This window comes from Corvus cornix, chromosome 1A, assembly GCF_000738735.6.
Source record: "Corvus cornix cornix isolate S_Up_H32 chromosome 1A, ASM73873v5, whole genome shotgun sequence".
Classification (NCBI taxonomy): Eukaryota; Metazoa; Chordata; class Aves; order Passeriformes; family Corvidae; genus Corvus; species Corvus cornix.
The window spans coordinates 47424757-47443884 of record NC_047057.1 but is presented as its reverse complement, the minus strand read 5'-3'; the positions used below and the strand labels follow the sequence as shown (position 1 = coordinate 47443884).

Sequence of the window (19128 nt, the reverse complement as noted above, 5' to 3'; positions counted from 1 at the left end):
TGCGTGACAGGGAAAGAAGAGGAAACCTGAAACAATTCATGGGCAGGAGTAAAAATGAAACTGCTGCATCCCACTGTGCTTAGGAGCAATGATAAATTAAAACCAAAAAAAACCCAAAACCACCCTGCGTAAATGCTGGTTGTGACCATATGTTTCAAAAATTACAGCGGTCTGTATTATGGGCTTGTTATAAACCATTGGTGCTAAAGGTTAAGCCTGGCCAGCATGTAGGCATGAACCCCTCTAAGGGTCACTGGGATGCCTCAGGAAACGGAGTCAGGGATGTGACAGGAAGTCACTGCTTGTGATTCTTTGTTGAACTCATTGCCCATATAATATGGTACTGTTTCAGTGGGGAGCAGGGTGGAGCAATTCTATTCTGGTGAAATTCCAGTTTGTGTAATTCCCTGTTGTCAATTGATGCATTTGAATGAAAGTTTTCTCCTGTCCTAAGCTGCTGTTGGGAGCATTCATGCATGATAAAATAAATATACAGCTTCTAAATAGTAATTTCTTTTTTGTGCTTTTCAACACAGGACACTGCAGATAATACTGGATTTAGAAATCTTCACTTCAGAATTTAAATTTTCACTTTTAAACTTGGCTTTTAAACAAATACACTCCTAGCTCTATTGCATGTTACAGCCCAGTCTTCCTTAACAGGGGCAGGGTGAGAGCATCCCCAGCAGATGAATTTTAGTGCAGATATAAATGTCAGCTATTTCATAAGGGATGCATAATGAGACGAGATGGACAACGTACAGCACGTCCCATTCAGGTGTGCAGAGAGACAGTGACACAAAAGTGCTTCATATTCATTTATTTGAATCAGCAGTGTACTTGTTCATTTCTGGCAAACAGGCATGGGTATCACAAGCATTTGAGTCACACTCTGAGGAACCAGAATAAAATTCTTTCTACAGCATATTAAAACAAATGTTGATATCATGAGAAGAAGAGACGAAAAGGACAAGGATTCAAGCTTTGTGACATGGAGTGGTGCCCCTCCTAAGAATTTGGTCAGTGGTACAGAATTACAGAGTAGGTTTTTGTCATCATTTGGATTTGTGCCTGCGCAGGGAAGTTTCCCCTATCCATTGGGGCATGCTTGTGGAGGGAGTTACCTCTGCATTAACTCTTCTAGTCGCTTCAAGCTAGTTTCAGGGTCTCTTCCTTGTACCTCTTTCAGGTACTGACATGATCCCCATCATCACCATACTTGAGCACTTTTCAGTGTTGGTCCCAGAAACATCCTTGTGAGATAGGGAAGTGCTACTATCCCTGTTTTCAGACAGAGAACTGAGGTACTGATGGGTCAAAAATCACAAAGGGCATATTTAGCAGAACAGTCACTTGAAGCAGGGTCCCAGTCTTTGCTACTGCTTTGTAGGGGCTCTGTCACTGAATCATCCTACTCCTCTCTTGGATATTAGTACCTTTATTCATTTCACTAATATGAAGCCTTCCCTGGGAAGCATTGCTAGGAGTACATGTAGCTCTCCATGAGTGCTGCCTCCCTCCTCACAGAAGATTCACTGTGGGTCTCACAGGCTGCTTGACTGCATGGGGAGTGGCACCTCCACCTCTCAGGCTGCTCCCGTCACAGCAGGGCTCCAGCTCAGACCCCTAACACCAACCTACGCTTCCCTTCCTGCTGCAAGAGATATAACTGCTTCCTTCCACCAATGCCCTGAGGCAGACTCTGGTCCCAGGGTCACTCCTCTCTGTTTTGGCTCCTATGATCTATTGTCACTGTCTGACTGTGTTTCACCCATTTTATAACTATCAGCATTCAGGTCATGCTTTCCTTTTCCTACAGGGACCTGCCCTCCCTCACAGCAAAATAACAGGTAACTTGCTCTCACATGCCACAGACTTACTTTTTCTCTAAAAAACAACTGATTTCCTTTGGAACAGAGGCCTCCTTCTAAAAAAAAAAAATATATATATATATATATACACTCTTAAATACAATATCATAACCTTAAAATCATTCTATGCAAATAAATAGAATACAAACATCACAGTTCTCAGTCTGGAGAGGTTTCTTCAAAAGGGGCAAGTTCTGGCCCTGCTATTTCACCCTGGGATGGTGAACTATCTATACAGCCTGTCATATCTGGAGCTGCTTCTTTCTACAGCCTTTCCAGATGTACCTTGGTAATGGGACTGTACTCTACTGGAATTTGGCAGCTGCTGGCTTTTTTAGGGTACTCCAGCCCTTGTACCACACACAGATTCGTAAGTTGTTTACAAACCAGGTTCAGTCAGCATCAGGCATTTAATCAGCCTCCTGACCTACTTCTTTTTGCTGCCTTGAGGAAGAAGAGCAGTGGAGATGGCTGAGGAAACACGAGTCTGCGGAACGTCCACCTCACGGCATCAGCACCGTGAATTGTAAAACACCAGGTTGCAGTGCTAATGCACTGCAGTTAATAATGCAATGTCTCCAAACCCAGTTTTAATGTGGGCCAAACACTGTTTCAGCTGGATGGTCTCAGGATCTCGGCAGTGGTTTTAGCACCCAAGCTGAGTCTCCTCGTACATGGGGAAAGCTCTGTTCTGGACTCAAGAAGATCACAGACTTCATCCATTGCCCTGGTGCAGGTCTCGAGGTTGTCAGCCAGCTTCTGGATTTTGGCCTTCAGCACAGCCTGGCTTACTTTTGTGACCTCCTTTGTGTATTCTGGCACGAGGAAGCTGTGGGAGCCGCAGAAGACCATGAAGCAGACGGAGTTGTAGAGCGAGATGGATGCCCTCTTCTCTGACTGGCGCAGTGTAGGGTCACCTGGGCCCTGCCCCCGGCGAAGGAACTCCAGGCAGCCGAGTATTTCCCTCATCTGTTTCCGACAAGTCATTGCAATTTCCTGCACCTTCCTCACCTCTCGGGAATTGCAGAGCACTAAGGAGAGGTCAGAAGTGATGCTGACGGCCCCCCCAGCCGTGGCCAGGCCCAGACCCACAGCTGATGCCAGGAGAGAGGCTCCCAGCGTTGCTGGGCTCAGGGACAGCCCCAGGATGGCTGTGACTGCTCCTGCAGCTGTCAGGGTGCTCCCGCCGACATTGGCAATCAGGGACCTTTTGCGGAGCTTGTTGAGTTTGCGAGCTGCCTTGTGAAGGTGAGCAATTTGGCCGCGCAGCCTCTGTCTCTGATCCAGCAGGGCCACGTGGAAGTGGTGTGTGGGGTCTGGCGTTGGCGGAAAGGCAGCACTGTTCCTCTCCATGGCTTCTGTCCAGAAAAAAAGAGTCTGGATTGGGATTTATGTCAAAAACCCCCAGGAGACATGCTCATCCTGGACCACCATTTCAGGGATGGCATCCAGCCAAATTTTTGTTGCTTCACCCAGCTACAAGAAAGGTTTTCCTTCTGCACACACATGCACACTCACGTACACACACAGACCCATATGCACGTGTATATTTAATTACGTATTCCATTTTAAGTTTCAGACAGAGAAGCTTTAAAATGTTTTTCTTAATCCCTGCAAAGACTAAAATCTCCTAAGGACTGGGGTCAGAGGTGCTGTTGCCATTACCTCTGTGAAGACACAAAATGTCTCTTCAAACCCTGGGGACAGAAATTCCCCTGAAATTAGGTGACTCAGTTCCCAGAACAGTAATGCTGCCAGAACTAATGTGTTGTCCCCCTGATGGGATTCAGAGGATCTGCAATATAGAATGACATCTTTCACAAGAAAGGTCAGACTCCAAGGATGTGAAAGCCACCATCCCAGGTTTTTACTTAGGAGTTGTTTCCCATTAAAGGAGGACAGAGGGAAACTGCTGAATGGAATCTACATCTGGCTTTTCCATATAGGAGGCGAGCAGCTTATTGATGCCTTGGATGGGTATTGTGAACATCCTTCCTTTCTTTAAGCTTAAGTAACTCAAGATCCTGCAGCATTTTTTTTCCTATTGTAACCTGATGTCAGTGTAGGAACGAAGATGGGAACCATTGTTCTGTGGTGCTTAGTCCAACCTGTGGTCATAAATACCCAGTTACAGTGGCAGGGAGGCCTGCGGACCGTGTCTGAAAGGTTCATGAAGAGCACATCAGAAAAGCAGGCCCATTTTAGTATGCACTCCCTTGGGGACAGGGGAAGAGGGGAAATACAGAGTGAATAGAAAAGGCTTGAAAACTGCTGGCTCTGGAAAACCTCCTCTGGCAAAATAGCAGGAGAGCCTTTCCTTCTAGAAGCTGAATCTTCAGGGTTTCTGGGCTAGATGACCTCTGTTTGCTGTCTCTGTTCTTTGCCACAAGGGCAGAAAAAAAAGTTCCAATAAACATTTTCAGGCTGCTCTAGGGCTGCAAAATGCTTTACAAAGGCAGCCAGCATCCCTAACCCTGCTTACAGGGAACCGGAGGCAAGGGAGTCAACAGGAGTGATATAGCCAATTGTCTGGTGGAAGCAGAGTTTCTGTGCTTCACAACACTGCATTGTGCACACAGCTGTGCTGCCTCTGCACCTAGCAAGGTCCATCCATAGAGCTGAGAAGCTGCTTGCCGTCCATACTGCCCTCACAGCCAAAAGGAGTCTCTGTAGCAGAAAGACCCTGTCATTAAGCCAACTAAACAAAACTATTCATTGCTGCAGGCACCTTTTCCACTTCTAAGTCTTCTGTGCTGTGGGAATTGGAGGTGCCTGGTCCCTCACAAAGTTACACTATGTAGTTAGGATCCTTGGGGCATTATTCTGCACAATACTTGTGTTTCAGAAGGAGAAAACTTTGTACCATAAGTAGTCTTTCCTTCCTGAAGTGTGTAAGTAAATAATTCGCACTGCAGTCTTTCCCACTTCTACTTGCTTGTCCTAATCCATCTCACACAGATCCTTTAAGACGCCCCCCATGCACTTCAGAAAATGCCCTCAGTCTCTCTTGGTGTCATTGGGTCATTTGAATAATACATTAGTACATTGTGTTTCTCTCAACTGGAGGCAGTGTCCTCTTATTTTCACACTATAATCAGAGATAAAGCTGGAAGCACAAGGACTAATACTAATCTAAATGGATACTAGCATTGAAATGAACAATGAGCATATCACCAATAACTTAACAACAGATCAATATGATGATCATTAAATATATCTATTCCTGTAGCCTCTTAACAATTTGTTCTGAAGATGTAGTTGCTGAGAACTGTCTCAGGTAATAACAGCAACTATCTCACTGAATTATTAGAACAATCACTCAATATATAGCATAGGCCATGTAGTGGTGCAAATTTTTTGATATTGATTAATGCCAGCACAAAGGAAAAAAAATCCAACTCCTGCTCTTAGAGAAAAATCTCCCCAACAATAAAGGTATACATTAGTCCAAAACCTGCAAACACTTTCCTAATAGAGTACTCAGAGAGACTCCAAAAATTACTGGTTCAAACTTACCTTCAGTTTCCAGCCACCCTCCCAGAAGACAAATTTTGATCTGTTTCTGGAGGAGACCAATTTATAGCTCCTACGGACCAATTGCTGCTATGGGAATGCTTTGCCTCATACTGGGAGTTTGCCATTTCCTGTTCTCCCTTGTGCAGAAGGATGTGACACACTGGAAAGTGACCTGTGAGACAGTGAGCACACATCATGTTCAGGAAACGATCCCTGCGAATGAACATTGTGTGTTCGCTTTTCCTGAAGTGTAGGGTGAAAAAAAATTTTAAAATCGCAGCCTATTCCTGGCTCTGAGGTAGTGCAGACATTCCCTGCAGGGAACAGTTGCCTTTCCTTTCCCTGAAATAGCAACTGACTTTACTCTGTCTGGAGCTGCTAATTGCTTGATGACTTAAGTTTCCCTCCACTACACATCTAGAGCAGTGGAGCTATCAGCCAGCCAGCTACTCCATTCAAGGCCAGTGTACTTCTAAAATCCCAGCTCTTTGGCACAATCCATAAAAGGGAAGCAGCCCCACAGCAAGACCATTGCTCTGAATTCCCATCCCTTCTCCAGTACATAAAAACATGCTGCAAAAGGAGTGATCACCCTGTGGTTTTACTCTGTTTCTTAACCATAGTTACCACAACGGCGGAGAAACAATCCTGTTGTTTTCCTGAAGTGCCTGCCCAGCAATCAATAATCAGAAAGAAAGAATCATTTGGATCCTCCGTTTTGCTGCCTCCTGTTGCCTGGCAGTTGTGCCACACAGATGTGGCCAGAAGGAAGAAGTGATGAAGGTGTTGGGGAGGAGCAGCCTAAGTGCCACTCCTGGTGCTGCCTTCCATGCTGAACCAGGGCCAGTTTTAATCAAAGAAAGATTCTTTCGATGGGGTCAGGAAGAATCACTTTTTTGACGGCACCAAGTGGTAGACCAAAGTGGCATGTGTCTTTATTGACACAGGGCTTGTGGTACTGGGGACATTTCTTTTGAGCAGCTGTGCTTGAAGATGGGACATGTACTTTCTCATTTGGTGGATTCTTACTCCTCAGGACTATTTGTTGACAGAGAACCTCTGATTTTGCCCTAGAGTTCCCCTGACCTATCTAATCTGAAAGCCATCTACTGTCACTGAGTGAGGCTTTCCTGTCGAATTTGTGAGATGCTTAGCCACACAGTTGCTGGAGCTGACCTTAAAAAGGGCCAAGACTGAGAGGCAGCAGGCAGGGAGAGGAGAAGGCTGGGATCATTCATTTCAATGGCAGCTTGGTTTTCAATTATGTTAAAATAGGTGTGAAATAGTATGTCAAATGTTTTTTCAGGGGTGGACCTACAGGAGATGAAACAGGAATGAAAAAATAAATAACATGGAAGAGTTGTTTCAACCTGTTACAGACATGAAAAGCAAAAACATAATTTTGAAGATGCCTAAATATGCAGTCCTGGTCTGTTAAAATTTGTACATACTGCACGTTAACAGGAAGGTGAGCTTTGACACTGAAGGAAACTGTGCTTTAGCCCTTCCCTTTGTTTAAGCAAGCATATGCTTGAATTGGAGCCCATCTGCCTTGGCAAGGGTTTGCAGTTGATAGAGAGCTCTTTTCTCACACTCCCGAACAGAATAGGGCACTTTTTTTTCATGTAACTGCATCTGTGTTAGAATTTGTGCCTGCAGATATGTCCTTGTTAGGACAGCGAGTTTTGGTAAAAGTGAAATAACAAAGAAAAGGAAAAAGAAAGGGTCTTGTATAAGCCTAAGATGATGACATACTTTTGGATGCTCCCCTTCCTTTCCCAGTTCTCTTCTTTCAATATACTCAGCTGCAAAATATTGTCAGAAACGCCTGCAGTGCTCAGTCTGTGGGCAAACAGCTGATATGGGTACAGAAGAGACAATTCATTTTTCTTAGAGTATTCCCTCACAGACTTTCATGCCCACTGAAAGATCTGCACTCCACTCAAGATGAGATGCTGGTCTCAGCTGAGGATGGCTTCTCACAGGAATCATCCCTGGGCTCCTTCACCATTTAAAGAGAATGTTTACCCCTAATTCACCCCTATAATAAGGGGCATACCCAGAAAGGATGGACTTCACATGAGGTTCCACAGATGTCAATGTGATTTTAGGAAAGAGACGTGTATTATAATAAGAAACATTGTTCCCTAGGGAGTGGCCCTACCACAGCATTTTGCTATCTGTTCTATTTTTTGCTATCTGTTCATTTTGCTATCTATTCTGGTCCCTGCTGACACTCTCAAACATCCCTCTGGTGAGAGTGCTGGTCTTCTCTTGCACTGATAATTAGAAAGATCTGCTCCAGCAAAGGTGGGAATGGGAGCTGGATGGGAGAAAAGTGTCTTCTCTCAGCACCTGCCAAGGACTGAAAGCTTTTAGTGCCATTAGTGGACTTGCCCAGATGTAAACACATCTGCTGGGTCACCAGGTAGGTCCTAGGAACCTGCTTGGAGTGAATTTTAGCTTATCAGGGTTCTCCAGACTTGTGGGGTAGGTCTGACCTTCACTGGGCAGCTCTGCAAGCTGGTGGAGGCCTGACCATCCTGCCTGCAGTACTCTTTCACCCACCCCCTCTGCTGCTGCTGCCTCTTTGTTGGTGACCTGTGAAGCACTTGGGCTTGATGGTGGAAGGGGCACAGCAGGTGTTTCACAATGATCTGGCCAAAAATGGTACCTCTGCTCCACCCTTTCCCATCTAGCCATATCCTCTTGAAATGCCTGAGGGCATTTTGTGGGAGCGGGTGACCAGAAAAGGGAAGGAAGGATGTTTTATTGCCTCAGCTCTCTTCCTTTCTGGGGATTTTGGCAGAAAGGACTGATCTTTATGCTCCTGGTCTCTCCAGCAGAAGGGATATATGGCAGAAGTGTTTGATCTGAAGCTGTTTGCATGCACATGTGTAACATTTGAAGCTGGAGTTTCAAATATACTCTTCCTTTATTAACATTTTTTTGAACATATAACTGAGAAAATTTGAGTAAATTTACACTTATATACCATCTTTTTTAACAGGAGATTTCTGCCATGCTTGGTACTTTCAACCTTAACTGCTGGATGCTGGAGCTAAAAGCTGTCTTTTTTTCTTTTATTTTCTTTTTCAATTGAATCAAAAACAAATTTTAACTTTTCACAGTGAGATATTAATTCAAAATCAGTAGAAACTAGAATAAGTCAAAAATAAAACAAAGAAAGCAAATTAGAACAAAAAGGGTTGCCTCAGCTTTTAGCAACCTTACCGGTAGATGCAAATTAATTTTTTGAAAGCATTCCAGAATGAGACAGGCTGCTCTGGCCTCTGATCACTGGTGTATGTGGGACTTCAGCAAAGAGCAGAGCAGGGTGGGGGGAACAGGAAAGCCTGTGGGATGAGAACACCTCTTGTTAGTTCCATTTAAGCAGAAAATTAGTCGAGCGCACTGACACTGAATGCTTTGTGAGCAAGCATTCATGTAACAAAAATACCATCCTAAATTGCCTTGTCACAACACTGTTAGCAGTGTTTGCAGAGATCAAGTATTTATTTGGACGTGGAGAATGAATTTCTGCAATGTATTTAAAAAGCCCAGCTTATGCTGCCATTTGCCAGCTTTAATTACATGTTTCAGTGCAGGCTGTGGGGCATAAGACTCCGTCTCTGACGCACAAAGAAGCAGCTCCCCACTCAGCCCATAAGCCTCCAGCCCTGGCTGTGGCACAGCTGACGTAACCCAGTGCAGCCACATGCAGGTTCTGCTGGGACCAGTGCTGCTGGAGGAGTTTTCTCTGTTCACCGTCTTAGCAGTGGCAGCAGCAGCACCACAATGAGCAGGTCTGGCTACCCATTCCCTCCAGGACTGTAGAAAACAGAGAATTGTTAACCTATTTCCAGAACTGCAAAGAAACCTAATCGGTTGGTAAAAAGTAGAAATTAGGTAACCTGGTTTCTTGTGCCTCTTTTCTAGTGGAGTTCTTGGTGGCTGAGTTCACAAGGCAATATTTCTCTTGAAAGAAAAGAGTCTGGATTCTTCTCACCTACAAAAACTGCTTGTTTTTATGAAACTTTCAAGAAGGCAGCGTCTCTGAAACCTTGACTGCTTTGTCAAATTCTGGCTGAGATTGCCTAGGAACCTCAAAAGCTGCTGTCATTACATTGACTAACCCTCCCATCTGGCACAACAGAAACATGAGAGAGACACAATGGCCTAAAGAAGTCTAGGAAAAGTTAAAAATTGTTACCTTGAACTTCAGATAGAGATGCATCTCACCAAAGTTCAGCCCTCTTTAGAGGTTCATACGCAGTCAGTTTATTCACATTCTGAAGCTCCCTCTAGAGCCAGCAGAAGGAAGAGTCACCCCAAAAGCTGGTTCAGTCCGTCTCTTCCAGGCACTGGCTCTGTAATATGTGACAAATTACAGACAGCAATTCTTTATCCCTTTCCTGCGTCATTCAATGTCCCACAGGTTTGCTAGGTTGATGTTCCAATTTCAAATATCCTGTCTCTCTGCTCTGGTCCAGAGATGTTCCCTTAAACCAGCCCTTGCTGTCCTGCAGTGTGAGCAGGAGATGCTGTTGTGGAAGACTGTGTGTGGCAGCGGTGCATCCCTGCCTGTGCCCTCCCATAACAGGCCTTTCTCGCCCGTGCGTTTTTCAGGCACCTTTTGACCCTGCTGATAGGAGTCAATGGAGCTGCCTCCATTGTCTCCTGGGACAGAAAGTCCAGAAGTTCACAGTTACTCATGGTGATGTCTTTTCCTGGTCTTAAAATCAAGAGTCATACATGGTTAGAAGGGGAAAAGGGATTTTATTTATTTATTTTTTATATTGGTATTTATTTTAAGGATCCTTAGGTGCACACGTCCAGGTCATATGCATCAAGATGCACCCCGCCGAGTATCTCCCAAAGATCGGGTATAACATTATAGGTTTTATTAATTAGCATATCTATCAAAGATTCCCCAATGAGAGGTTCAAGTGAGCCCCCCCTTCCCCAAGGAACCTTCCCCTGGATGGTTCTATCTTGGTCTACAGAATGTGTTCTGGAGAGGACCTTGGGGTCTGGGGCACACTGATCCCTAGCTATGAAGCTTCTAAAATGTTTAGTCTCTCAGCTTGACAAACAAGTCCAAGAATGTAGGCTAAAAACACTAAGAATACAGAAGTTGTAAAAAGGTATAACGGCGGTATAAAAGAAAAGGCAAAAAATCTTCATGGCATCAATGGTGTAAAGAAGTGTCTTCTTTTGCCTATTTTCAGCTAATGTACTCCTTTCACTGAGTGGTCCTTATGATGACTGTGTGGGATCAGGGAAAGAAAAGTCCACAGGTTTGGTGACGCTGCACTAAGGTGTCTGCAGCACGTGGTCCCGCCTCGTTCTTGCGAGTGATAATTTGTCAGTCTCATTTCCAGTATCAGCAGAGCACATGTACAAGCCAGACAAGTACAGAAGAACATACGGTTTTACAGAGCTGCACTTGGGAATTCAAAGAAAGCATGTGAGCCATAACATCACTGCATCCAAGTTCCAGTCATTTCTTCTAAGCCCAGGGAGACTAAGATTCAGTTTAAGATGGCTGAATCTGAACTGAAAACAAAACCAAAGCAAAACAGATTCAATTTGTTATTATTTTTGTGAAGCCAGGACTTTTATTTCCAGGTCATGTCTTCCATTCTCAAAATACAATGGCCGCAAGGTGATTCCTCTTGGCAACCACAAGGGCTGGAAAATATAATCAGAAACATTTTGACCTTTTTCCAGAAAAAGAAAGAAAATTCTTCCTCACTAAAAGCCAGATAAATCTTTCTGTACCTTTGTTAGAATTAATATTAAGGCATTACCTGGTGTGAGGGCCTCAGGACTTGTTTATTACACAATGCTGAGACCTGATCAGAAAGAAGACCTGTCAGTAATACAAAACTCTTTGAAAGGAAATTTTTAAAGAGGGAGTGATAGTCTCATGAAGGAATTTAGGGCATCTTCAAACACAGAACTGAATCTGTTAATGGGAGATCTGGCAAGAGCAAGTTCCCACTCCCATGAGTTCTGTGCTTCCCAAAGAGGGGAAGATGGCCAGCTGCAGAGGTGGGACATGATGGGGACAGGAGCTTAGTGTTTCTCCCAGGCTCCTAGTTCAGATGTATGCTGTGCCTGAGCACTCAGCTGCCAGTGTCCCTGAAGCAGTTTCAGACTATAGGGATGGTCAGCAGATGCTCTTGGCCTGGGTGTATCCAGCTCACTTTCTGCACCCTCATGAACAAATTATCAGGACACGGGAGGGAGAAAAGGAAACCTGGGAGAGAATGCGCTTCGCTGCACCTGCAGATACTCCCTGCATGATTAGCAGAAGCCATGTCAAGTGCAGAGCATGGCTATGTGACCCTGTGGTTTGCAAACACATGCATTTTCAAATTTAAGAGGTTTTCGGAGGTACAAAGGCTTGGAAGTGTAGTAAATTCCTCTGGTAGTGTCTGATCAAATGCCGCCCTTAAAAAGATCTGGTAGTGCCTCTTTTTCACCAGTCCAGTAATGAAAAGCAGCAACAACAACAGTAAGAGAGCCCACCCCAAAACCAAGGTAAGAAAACAAACAATAAAACAATAAAAAGAAAAAAACATCTCTTTTTTATTTTTTTTCTAACCCACCCATACAGTAAAGAGAGTCCTGGTTTTGAGTCTAGCTGACTGGGTCTTGGACAAGTTTTATAGAAAAGAGTAAAGCCATTTGTATCTCCCCAGGTTGAACAGAGTCAAGGTAAACCCTCTTGTCACTGAGGCCCCTGCAGAAAAGATTCTACCTTACCCTTTGCTTCTCACTGCCAGAAGTTGCTTTGTAGGCACATGGAAATTGCTTAAGATGAGGAGATACACCTCTGAAATTTAAAAAAAAAAAAAAAAAAAAAGTATTTTCAAGGAATATTTTGTAAAATACATCTTAACAACAGCATTTCTTTTGATCTTCATGGCATTTGGAGCTCTGGGGAAATGGAAACCCTAAGTCGCACCAGGGAAGAATTGAGTTACCAAGGATCACTCTTCTGACTCATGCTCACAGCAAGATCACAGGCAGGCCATACAAGTTTTATGCAGAGGAGGTGCTTGTGTGGAAGGGAATCTCTTCTTTACTTCCTCAAAAGTTACACATGGCTACGTGTTTAATTTAAGCTGTTAAGATAGCTTTTCTCAGGTTGCTTTGTAGCCTGTGTCCTCACCATATGAGCTCTCCCATTCACTCTCTCCGTCCCATTCCTGATTAGAGGACACATCCATGTGGCTTGGGAGGGCTGCTCCAGAGAACAACCCTGGAGCAAGCTGTCAGATCATTCCCACGTTCATACAGGGTCTTCTGGCTTACATTTGCTCCTTGCAATATCATCAATGGGGCCCTTTTAGCACTCATTCCATTCTCTCTTTGTGCACACAGTCTAGATCCAGCTTTTCCCCCTAACTCCCTGTTTTGAGACACTGGTGGGGAAGAACACCAGGATGCTGGAGGGTCAGAGGTATTTCCTAGTACTCTGAGGAAGTATATGAGGAATGACACGAAGATGACAAACTTTATAGGGTACATGTGTGGCTCTGTGGATAAGCCAGAGAGATGCGTGTTGTGGTCTATTTCAGTACCTGTGTTATAGTGAAAGGAAGGAGAAAAGCCCTGGATATGATGTGTAAGCCCCAGGGGAAGAAAATTAAAATCAGAATGTGTGCTCCTGTGCTGCTGAAAAGCTTCTGGTGTGCTGCTCGCAGCCAGGGAGGGATGTGGATGGTAGATTTACAACATGGATGAGAGTAAGATTTCAGCAAGACTTGGGAACACTTCTGAACTACAGAACACTTGCATGAGAGGGATGGATCTCATCTAGATCCAAAGAGAAATGGGCATCTGGCTATGAGCATGCAGTGTTGCCTTCTGTACCTCCCAAATATTTGTCATACAGGTACCACTGCTTGCATCCATACTGAACTCAGTATTCAGCAGGAGATATTTGGCTGTTGGGATGGCCTTTATGTCCATCATGAATCAAATCTCTGTATATGACAAACCTGCTTTGAAGAGTGTTTGTGAACTCTGCCTTCAAGGACAAATTGCATTCTTGATACCAAGATCAGATTTTGACTGATATCTCTTGTAGTATCCTAGGGCTCCCCTCTAGGCTGGGTATTATTTTATATTTGCAGCACATCAGACATCTAGTGATTGTTCAGATCAGATGACAACATTTTGTAGTGAGCTGGTATAGCTCTATAAAAATGTTTTCATACTTGAAGCAGCTGTGCAGACTTGGAGAACTGGAACTGGGCAGAAAGGGTGAATATGTTCTCTTGCTGTCAGCCCTTACTTGAACATGATGCAGTCAGGGAGCTGCATTGGGTCTCAAAAAGTAAATATGTTGCTGTACTTTGTGCCTCTTTACAGTGATGTCTGAAGATGAACATCCTTCTTCCTTTAGCTTTAGTGCACACCAAACATTGCACCTGAAACACTTCCTTCTTCAGCCATTCCGAAGGCAGGTCTTCCCACAAGGAGTGGTCAGGAGGGAGTCTGGAAAATAGTAGTCTCTTTCCCTAAAATCTGCTCCTCAGTAGGAATCTTTTCCTCCATAGCAGAGTAGATTGCAAGTAGGCATTGGTAATCAGACCACCTACTTCTCACCACCTTTTGTATTTCGGGAAGCATATGGTGGCTGACACATTTCCTGATGTATACTCAAAAATCAGATCAGTTTGGATCCAGGACCTCTGACTATTGACATGAAGCTACAGACAACTCACTTCCTTGCTGTTCCACAGCAATTTCAATGAACTTTGGAGGTAGCTGTTCTCACCTGATATGCAGGGAAACAGAGATAAGGAGGAAGCCAATGCTTTGCTCATTGCCTCCTGGGCAGAAACAAACGGTGAATGTAGGTGGCCTTAGTTTCAGGTGAATGTTTGCTCCATGAAGCAACCCTCTGACCTGGCACAGCTTTATAATACTGATCAGGTCATGATTTTAAATTCCCTTGTTCTGGGCCTTTTCAAGACTAGTGTTTGAGACTTTCCCTTATTTAAGGATATATCATACTTCTGACTCTAAAGAGCTTGATGTGAGGAGTACTAATTCAGCTGTCACTGCCACACATTCTTTTCTTTATATTTCTTGAAAAGAAAAGGTTTCTGTAAGGCAACAAGAATCTTTCCCTTGTAAGGCTTCTGGAACAAAATGTCTTTTTTTTTTTTTTTTTAATTATTAATATGCAAGTGATTGGACAGCTGTCATAGGGATTCTCATTTGAATAGATGTCAGCAATAAGGAAAGAATATTGCTTCTTGCAGGTAATTTTAAAAACCATCTTAGAATCTGTTCATCAGTTCAAAACTGCCAGAGGAGTCTAGCGGAAAACGAAGAGACACGGATGTATTGAGGATCCCAAAACTGAGCACTTTACATAACAAACCTTACACATGCTGAAAAATAAGGTGGCAAAACAACCCACCAGAAGTATTCCTCCTCCTCTAGCTCTTCTCTGAAGACGCCTGCTTGCTCAAATTCACTTACTTACTCTGTTTTCACAGGTGCAGTGATACCAGCAGCTATTTTTGCTCTTAGCTCAGGCAGCATTTCAGCTGCTGGACATCCGTGCCAAACTGCTCCTTTCCTTCGCCGACTCTGCATCCCAGCGTCCTCTAGGAAAAGTGCAGGGAACGTCATCTTCAATCCCCGCCCTCCAGCAACACAGGGACAGGAGAGGGGGCAATGTCTTCTCCCTCAAAGATTCTTGTCCACCTATTCTGAGCCATTATGAGCTTGTTTTCATGAGGTGGCAGCTCATCTTCCTGGCTTCTCTGCAGAAAGTGGAGGGGTTGCAGGTTGTATTTGGGCATCGTGGGCCACTGATGGTGGAAGAGAAGTGAGAAGAGTCAAAGCTATTGCTTAGTAAAAGAGGAACAAAGACAGTAATGCAGAATCTTTCCGTGGAGACTGCAGAGGTGCCTAAATGCTCTTCTGCAACCAGGTCTTTCCCCAGATTCTGTACCACAGAACCCAAGAGGCAAAACAGGCCCAAACCATAGCTCTGAAGTGTCTTGATTAATCAGAGAAAGCTAACATGCTTAGCTGCTCGTAGCAAGAAAAGACAGTTGTTCTCTGCTTGACAAAGGTGGGCACCAATGGGGAGCAGCTGAACCCCAAGGGCTGCAGTCAGCCAGAAGTTTAAGACTGGCTGCCTTGGAGGAAATGAAACTGCCTAAGCGATGTGCATGGGATGGGAAAAGATGCAACTTTCCACCAGGAGTTAGTAGGGAGACTTGTACATTGCCACCCAAACCAAAACTGTGGGTCAGGATTTTATCCAGCCAGCAGCTGAAAGGTGGAACAAACAGCTCTTTCTACTGCCCCCCTTGGGTTTTGTGACTGTTGAATGGGATGGAAATGCTATTATCTTAGAAGGACATTTTGGAAACTGAAGCTGGCTGCTCTTAGCCCAAAACCTCTGGAGATGTTTCCTTGTGAGGGTGCTGAAGTGAAGGCGAAAGGGCGTTTCAGATCCGACTGACCACTCTTGGCCCTATAAAAGGTCAGCCAAGCCATTCCCACATTTTTATGTGTTTGATGGCAAAAGAGTTGGGAATCACCAAACCGAGGTGCAGGAACTGTTGTTTCCAGCCATCCTGAACCTAAACCTGGTGACTACACAGTGTTGACGATAAGTGCCAGTGGCAGTAGAGTTTTGTTATAACTGAAAACTACTTCTCTGTCCACTAGGACTGTCATCAAACAGCTGCATACAACTGGGCCAAAAGTGCTCCCTGTTGTCTGCAACTAGAGAGCTGCTGAAGCATTAGCTTTGAGAGCCTTCTACAGTCCCTACTTCACCAAGGAGGGTACTGTCAGGGCACCACCAGCCCTGCCTGTCCCTGCCCAGCATTTCCTGGGGCTTCCCCAATGCTGTCCTCATCCCAGGATCCCATTCCAGCCCCCCTGGAGCCCTCAGTCCCTATCCCAGCAACACAGAAACAGGGCCAATCTCAAGTTCCCCTCAGCCCTGCCCGGCCATGGTCCCACGGCACCAGGCAGGTATCCAATGCCCAGAGCTGGGGCTGAGTCCAGAGCCCCTCTCCTGATCCCACCTGCAGACTGACATCTTGGCCTTGCCTGTGTGTGTGTATGGGAGGGAGCTGAGGTTTGTGGCAAATTAAAAGTTAAAATGAGCAGACTAACTAATTACATTTTGAACAGGTTTTGGTTTGGGATTTTTTCCATATGAAATTAGATGAATCATCTCTGAACCATTTTTCTGCTGACAGAAAATGTTGGGAGTTAACACCTATAGCTGGGCCTCAGCAGGAGAAGGGTAAAAAACATGAATCAAACTAAAATTGGAGGATCAAAGCAACTGTATTTTTCAGAATTGCAAATGACTCTCAATTCTCCTATCTCCAAAACAGAGATGGGCTTTACATGGGAAAGTCATGGTAATGTGAAATGCAGTGCAGTTAGGTGTTCATGTGGAAAAGTAATAAGGAAGGGGAGGAATAGGAGAAAGGGTTCAAGAATTATCCTCAGTATGAGTACAAACAGCTGAAGACTGGACCTTTGTAAGGTGCTCTTCCTAGGACTTGTAATGTCATCTGTGGTGGCCATAGCTTTGTCCCCTAGAGCCAGGTCAAATATCACAAAAGGGACATGTGATAATTGAAAAGCTACCCTGATTTTGCAATTTTGTTAGCTGGCTAGCAGGCACTAAGTTTGGTTTGGATTACTATAGATTTTTGCAAGTTAGTAGGCATTTGTTACTGGGTATAATAATCTGTACTTTCCATGCTGACTGGGAAGTGCTCCAAGGGGCTTTCAGATCTAATCTCTTGCAGTCCAAGCTGGCTCACATTGCTAGCACCTGCAAAAAAAAAATTTGTTCTGTAGGATTTCCTGGCAGATTTTTGTTACTCTACCAGAGATCTCTGTCCGTACTGACAGTGCACGCAGAGACCGACAGCCTGGAACGCGTTGAGATCCTGTTGTTCCTGATTTCACCTCTTTTAAGGTGAGGTAGCAAAGCTGGCTGTAATTGTGACGGTAAATGCATAAGAGGGAGGGAGAATCTTTCCCAGTAAGGATCCTCCCTATCTGTTCATTTTTATGTCTGCATTGCAGGCGTATATGTACTACTTCTGTATGTCTTAAATAAGCTTGACCATGACTAGGGTGATGATCTCTGGTGCACAGCTTCTGGTTTTCGTGCTGCTAATCACACAAGAAACAGCAGGTTTTGGGGGAGGAGGATGAACCATGAACCACAGTCTTTGTATATTTACTACTCAATGAGGTGATGCTGTATTCATATCTCCTTGTAGGCCTTGATTATCCTCTTACATCCTTCCCTTAATAAAAATGACTTGACTGCTTGCGTATAAAAATGGTCATGAGATTATAAAATCTTTTTTAAAATAAGGAAAGGGAATAATGGAATAGACACAGAAGGGGAAAATCAAATAAGTAGGAGCCCTTAAAATAATTACAAAATTTAGCCTCAAGTTGCTCAGTTTAACGTTTGATAGAGAATGATAGAGTCAAAAGAGTGAGACAAGGACTACAACAATGTGTTGCAGTGATGCTGTGGCACGTACTGAGAAGCTTTTCCTCTGGAGATGGTTGATGTTGTGGTTGTCACTGCTATACAGGATTTAGGCATACAGCTGTGTGCCAGCTGTGTGTATATTAGGAAAACAGTCTTGGTGATATTAAGTTACAGACTCGAGGAAAGTGTGCTATTGTGATGCATTATTACTCTTGTAAGATGAGGTTTGCAGAGAATGGGGGAGGTAGAAAGGCTTCTGTCCCAACACAGGCATTGGCATTGGTGGTTGAAGAGTTGGTGAGTATAAAAACCTTCTGCTTAGTCACTGTAATGAGTTTCATTTTTAAAGGACATCAAGGATTCTGCCAGACCTAGATGGGACAGAGCAGACATACTGATCCACCTGATTGCAGGAAACTTTAGGGGATGTCAACAATTTCACTGTTCAGTTCTTTATGCCCCCTACTACTACATGGAGTAAATGTCATACAGTCAAGATCTCTTGCCTTTGTAAAATTTCCAGTGAACCTTGCTCTATAAGCCATCCCACTTCCAATATGGTTTGAAAACCCAGATCCAGATTTGCTGAATTTGCCATCTTATTGGCACTCTCTGCCTCATCATAGCATCATAATTCCTCAGCTAGGGGACCTCGATGACAAGGAGGAGTTAGAAAGAAAACATAAGTGGGAGAAAAATGTGTTTATTTTCCTAAAGTCTTTTTTACCATAATTATACAAGAAAATGTCAAAGTGCCTATATGAGTTTTTTTTTTAATCCGACCTTGTGAATTAATTGAAGAGTCTTCCAAAATCTTCAAGAGATTAATTTTACTGTCCTCTAGTGGAATGAAATAGAGGAGTGAGGTGGTATTTTTCCACTCACAGATTTTTCATTTTGTTGAAACAGGGAAGTTGATCATAACTGATCAGCATCATACCTAAACTATGCAAGTGCAGTTCGTTAACATGAGGTACAAATGCAGCAATCTGACAGTGCTAAACTATTGATGGCCATTAAACTTCAATGTAAACAAATTAGGAAATCCTGACAGACACACAAAACTATACACAAAGTTGTAGCTGGTAAGAATGTGTGTGTGCTAATAGGGTAGTCACTACATTGTGGATAAAGAGCTTTGCATTGCTTTGAGCTGCAGCCAAAGCTTTTATGTACAGAAACTGCTGTGAGGTGATCTGTTACATGGAATAA

The 19128-nt window shown here is 44.0% G+C and overlaps 1 protein-coding gene across 1 annotated transcript; it reads right to left on the bottom strand.

Moving 5' to 3' along the window:
* Nucleotides 1-805: 805 nt before the first annotated feature.
* On the bottom strand, nt 806-8707 carry APOLD1 (apolipoprotein L domain containing 1). The gene is made up of 3 exons (XM_010410703.4): nt 8622-8707; nt 5388-5559; nt 806-3229 (listed from the first exon to the last, which is right to left on the bottom strand). The coding sequence occupies exon 3, from the start codon at nt 3222-3224 to the stop codon at nt 2484-2486; it is 741 nt and encodes a 246-aa protein (XP_010409005.2). The 5' UTR covers nt 3225-3229; nt 5388-5559; nt 8622-8707; the 3' UTR covers nt 806-2483.
* Nucleotides 8708-19128: the final 10421 nt, after the last annotated feature.

Excerpts from the sequence above, each read along its gene's own strand:
- APOLD1 (XM_010410703.4), bottom strand. The coding sequence starts at position 3,224 with ATGGAGAGGAACAGTGCTGCCTTTCCGCCAACGCCAGACCCCACACAC.